Below are 5497 nucleotides of genomic sequence, written 5' to 3'. Positions count from 1 at the left end.
AAATGAATGCGAACGAAAAACACCTAACTTTGCTTTTGATGGTAATACTGACTTTGTTTTTTCTTCGAAACAACTACAAAATTTGAAATCATACACGAGTTACGTAGTTTTTCTTTCGTTTTCATTTTCGTTCGACATAGTGAAACAGGCTGTAAGAAATTGTCCAAAATGTTGATAAATAAAATTTTTGAATTCATTTTGTGCGAGAGGGTTTAAATCCAATCAGTTTAAGATTTTACGTAATCTTAGGTAAAAGCTGATCAAAATATTATACAGGAATACGATGTTGTAAAAAGTCATAACCCTTATGTACATACATATGTATACTTATTTGCAAAGTTGTCCCGACAGAGAGTACGGTAGAATTTTTGCTTTGCGAATCGACCAAACAGTAGAGGAGCGTAAATACACTACACCACATTTCTCATAATTATGTTGAACCGAATAATTTCATTTCTTTGTTAAATTATGAATATTTTGTAGATTGATATGTAAGTACATATGAATTTGTGTTTATTTACATACATATGTACGTATCTATGTATGCATATTTTTAATAAATTTGATATATTTGGTTAATGAAATACATACATATATCGTATATAGGAAATATGCATGTATGTATACATGATATATTTTGTTATATTTAACATATTGTAAAGAAATACGCAGTAATAATATAATTGGCGAATTTAAATGATAGTAATCTATCTTATAATTGCTGTAGTTGTTGGTGTTTTATGCATACAAAATATACATACATACGTACATATGTGTATATAACCCCACTTACAAAACATATTACTATTTATGTTTAAATCAACTTGTAGTGCAGTTTGATGTCCACGTATACACATGCAAGTGGCGGTTATTTTGTTCCCCTTTTGTCAATGACCATCCCGTCTACCAGTCATCCATACGGGCCATGTGCATGTTCGATTCTTTTCGTTCGTCTGCCAGTCTGTCTATCATTTCGTTTCTTTATCCGATTGTCGTACTTACGAATGTCGGCGTCTCGTAGATACTCAACACATTCGAACCTACAAACAGTCGTCGAATGTGAATCAATGGGAAAGAATATAATACTCGTTCTACCTACACGTAATGATAGCAACAGTTGATATTTAGAGAGAGAGAGACAAAGTGAGAGAGAGCATAAATTTCCAATGAATACATTCACGTACCCACTAACCAACACTTGTGTGTAGAAATAAAAACAGGTCGAGTGTGTGCGCGTGTGTGTTATATTGTCATGAAAAACCACACACCACTACAATGAAAACAACTAGAGCCAGAATGTCTGCCAGTGTCAGTCGAATTGAACATTAAAATATACTTCTACAGAGTTTCTTATTTAGTCGGAAAAGAAAAAACACAGCGATCGAACGTGTTCTTGTTTTTGTGCCGCCATAGCTACTGTGATTACTGTTCGCGTCGGTTCACACCTCGTACTCTTCTCGCCTACCAAATATCTCGTCAATTGAAAAACTAAAGCTAACAATTAGAATCAGTGAGAATATATAAAAGCAACAAAAACTACTACGGCAACTTGTGAGCGCTACAGCCATACAAACACTTGTACACATTCGCATCAAGAGACAAACAGACGACAGCCAACAACTATGTGTTGTTGTTTGTATCCGTAGAATACCAAAGCAAGCAATTACTACAACACAGCAAAACAACTAGAACGAGTCGTCGAACTAGAACGTATAACACTTGTGTTTTAGATTTGAAGGTGTTCGGTCGCAAACATAGAAAATTAGCCGCGGCAATGTGATTGAAATAAATTACAAAATAAAAAACAAAAAATTTAAGTGTCCAAATTTTACATTACCCAAATTTACATCATCGCCGAGCATTACACAGCGGATAATAACGAATCACCGAATCGAATGTGAATACGAAGAGAAAATAAACGATAAAAACAAAAATCATTGCAATTTAAGAAAACATAACATTGTGAACGGAAGTGCCTATATATTCAATACGTTTATGTTAATATTATTCGAATTCATAACTTGTTACGCTTTATTGTTTTGTACAACAAATACGAATACAATTCAAACATGGAACATAATGAAAAAAAATTGGTGAAGAATTTGGAGAATCTTCCACAGAGTGTTAACACAAATAACGGACACATAACTGTTAGTCATGAATGTGGAGACACAGCCACGCAGGCAGAGATAATTTGTAAGAAAACAGAGGGAGGATGTCCTAATACGCCAACTGGAAACGGAAGTAGTGGGCACAAAATGGGTTCAAGGCGGATTTTCACACCACAGTTTAAACTACAAGTTCTTGAATCGTATCGCAACGACAATGATTGTAAGGGGAACCAACGTGCGACTGCAAGAAAGTATAATATTCACCGCAGACAAATTCAGAAATGGTTACAATGTGAATCTAGTCTACGATCATCCGTGGCCAATATCAATCAGAACACCGTCAAACATCAGTTTCATAACATTAGCGTTCACCAACATCAGCAACAGGGCCAGAAGTCCGGAGTTCCTGTTCCCTCAGTTCCATTGATAAATAATCATCATACACATTTGGGATTAGATGTGACGCGAACGGATGTAGCTCATATAGTTATGCCACCTTTGTCGTCGGGAGTTACAACATCCACCACACAAACTCAAGGAGTGTTTTCTGCCGCTGATTTGGCTGCTGTAGTCGCAGCTGCTGCTGGTGCTGCAATGACTATTACAAGCGCACCATCTACAAATGGGTCTTCAGGTTCTAGTGAATCCTTATCATCGTCATCTTTACGCCCCCCTTCTATAATCGGTGCCAGTGGGAGCGCTGCGGCGACAATGTCACCCCTACTCCACCACCATCATCACCATTACGGTATCCCAACATATATACATCATACACCTGCAACTGTTCAACTGCCAGTACCGATATTAGCACGCCATATCTCTCATGCACCACACATACACCAACAAGCCCAACAACATCAGGCGTATCAATACCTAGCATATACACAACCACTGACACATCAATCATCAGACAAACAGCAACAACAGTCATCATTTTTGTCGTCAATAAGTCTAACCGATGTGAGTGCCTTATCAACAGCTGCCTCTCTTGCCTCCGGCAATGGTTTCTCTGCAGAACTACGCGAGTCCGAACTCAAAGATTCTGCGGAAACACATCAATCATGTTGTAAGAAGGATATCGAAAATTCAGAGAAGGAACAAAATGGTTCAAAATCTAGCAGCGGATCGAAAGTCTCGATTTATACAGACCTTGAATGCAGCGGTAGCAACCTCCACCCTCTGTACAAAATCGAAGAGGATGGATACCAAATGGTATATCCACTGGGTCCTATGGATTTGTCGCTTCGACCACGAAGAGATTTAAAAACTGAGTTACACGTGGATCCGAAAATACAAGAAACAAAATCAAATATTGTTGATTTAACACACCGAAAACGAAAAGTTTCGTCAACGGCGTACAATATTTCCGACCACGGCCAATCCGAAATATCTGAAGAAAAACATCCTAAAATTATGGGTTCAACAGAAGAAGAAAGCAAAAATTCTTTGAATTCTAATAGCGACGATGATGAAGTTGAGATTGAAGTAGGAACGGAGGAAAAACTGCCTCCATCCAAACCTGTTAAACTCTTTAAACCTTACTTGCTCGATGCTGATTCGGATTCCGAAAGTAGTAACACCGCCCCACTTACAACCACGAGCGATGTCAAATATAACGAATCAAATGACACATCCCCTTGGATCCGCTATACATCAAGCATTTCCCCGCCACCACATTGCTATGACACATCTACTGGACAATGTCACGGTGCTACATTTCAGTACTCCCCCCTAAAAGAAAATTTTACCTCAGCTATGTTACCGATTGAGAACTCAAATTTTCCGGGAGACTTTAAGGTTGAAAATTTGAAAAGTGCGTTCACCTCCGTCCCCATAATTTCCCCAACATCCTTCCGCTGCCCCAAAGGATCACCGTCATCATCGGGTTACGAAAGTTCTTCTTCCACCTACAGCGATTCTTCCTTTTCTTCCCGTGCAGAATCGTACGCTTACAATAGCACCTATTCCCTTAGTCTACAAATGCGCTCAATACACAACGACCAATTGAATTTACATCGTTCCAAACACGTAGAGCGATGGTTAGAGCAAGAATCGCGCAATTCCTCTGAAACTAATACCCCCATAGCCATATTGGCTTAAATTTTTCCCTATTCAGCCATTTGCATTATTTCATATGACAGTCGTATCCATCATATAACTGCAACATATCAGACTAGTTTTAGATATAATTACATATAAAATAGTTACCACTAAGCGCTTAAATTAAACGTAAAACTAAAATCTAAGAAGGACAATATTTTTCATATTGAATTAATGAATGGCGAATACATTTAATGTATACCTTTGGACGCAATATTGAAAGTAGAAGGGTCATTGTTTTATCACCATATTTATAAGACCGCATGTTAAGACGTACACATATTACATGCAGATTATTATTATTAATTTTATATGATTATCTATGAAGATATAAAAATTTATATTCTTATGAAGAAATGTTGTACTGTTTTAAAATAAAAAGCTTTAAGATTACTTATTACTGTTTTTGGAAACGATTAGATGACTTATTTTTGGAAAACGTTCATTCAAATGATTGTGATATAAATTGAACTGTAAAACTACAAAGGCATACATACATATTATAGGTATACACTTTAATTACAAAGTCTAGGTAATAGATTTATAGTCCTACAGTATTTTATATATTTACACATACACAAACATCGATTAACTTGGATGATAAATTGTGAGATAATAAAATAGTAGTTATATACATATGTTTATTTTTACAATAACAAAAGTATATTGTTTATGTTTCTGGCATCAAGGTTTGTATTTATTATTCACAGGGAACTATTTGGGCTCATTTATGCATTTCACTCTTAAGGGATTACTTCTAATTGCAAATTTCAAAAGGTCTTTTTATATCCTTACCCTTTGTAGTATAAAGCCGAAAACGCATCCGCGCGTCGCACAGTGTTGCCGCTTCCATACAAATGTGGACAAAAATAGAAGCCGTTGACCTAGGTTGATGAATTTTTGCACAAGTACTTATGAGGGCACAGGAATGAAAAATACCAACTTTGGTCCATATCGGTTCAGATTTGGATATAGCCTATATATATATATATATATCTTTTCCCGATTTTGCTATAACTCGGTCAATTTTAATCGAATAGCCTTCAAATTTAATATGTGACATTTTCTTAAGCTCCTGAGTAGTCTCACCAATTTAAAAATCGGTTCAGGTTTGGATATAGCTCCTATATATCGATCGCCGATTTTGCTATAAATCGTTCAATTTTTGATGGATAGTTTTCAAATTTAACATTGGACGTTTCCCCAGGCCCCTGTTCAGTTTTACCGGTTTTGATTTGATTTCGCAAAAATTGGTACAGATTTGGATATAGCCTCCATATATATCT

At 36.4% G+C, this 5497-nt stretch overlaps 1 protein-coding gene across 1 annotated transcript; it reads left to right on the top strand.

Moving 5' to 3' along the window:
* Window positions 1–374: 374 nt before the first annotated feature.
* brk (transcriptional repressor brinker) lies at window positions 375–4872 on the top strand. Its single transcript, XM_073979152.1, has 2 exons — window positions 375–491; window positions 831–4872. Exon 2 carries the CDS (start codon window positions 2070–2072, stop codon window positions 4209–4211), a length of 2142 nt encoding a protein of 713 aa, XP_073835253.1. The 5' UTR covers window positions 375–491; window positions 831–2069; the 3' UTR covers window positions 4212–4872.
* Window positions 4873–5497: the final 625 nt, after the last annotated feature.

Source organism: Musca autumnalis, unplaced genomic scaffold, assembly GCF_047663935.1.
Source record: "Musca autumnalis isolate F117 unplaced genomic scaffold, ASM4766393v1 scaffold_3, whole genome shotgun sequence".
Lineage (NCBI taxonomy): Eukaryota > Metazoa > Arthropoda > Insecta > Diptera > Muscidae > Musca > Musca autumnalis.
The sequence above is the reverse complement of the archived record's forward strand: the minus strand, read 5'-3'. Positions and strand labels throughout refer to the sequence as shown.

What these genes read in the sequence shown, in the direction of transcription:
- brk (XM_073979152.1), top strand. Translation starts at nt 2,070, where the DNA reads ATGGAACATAATGAAAAAAAATTGGTGAAGAATTTGGAGAATCTTCCA.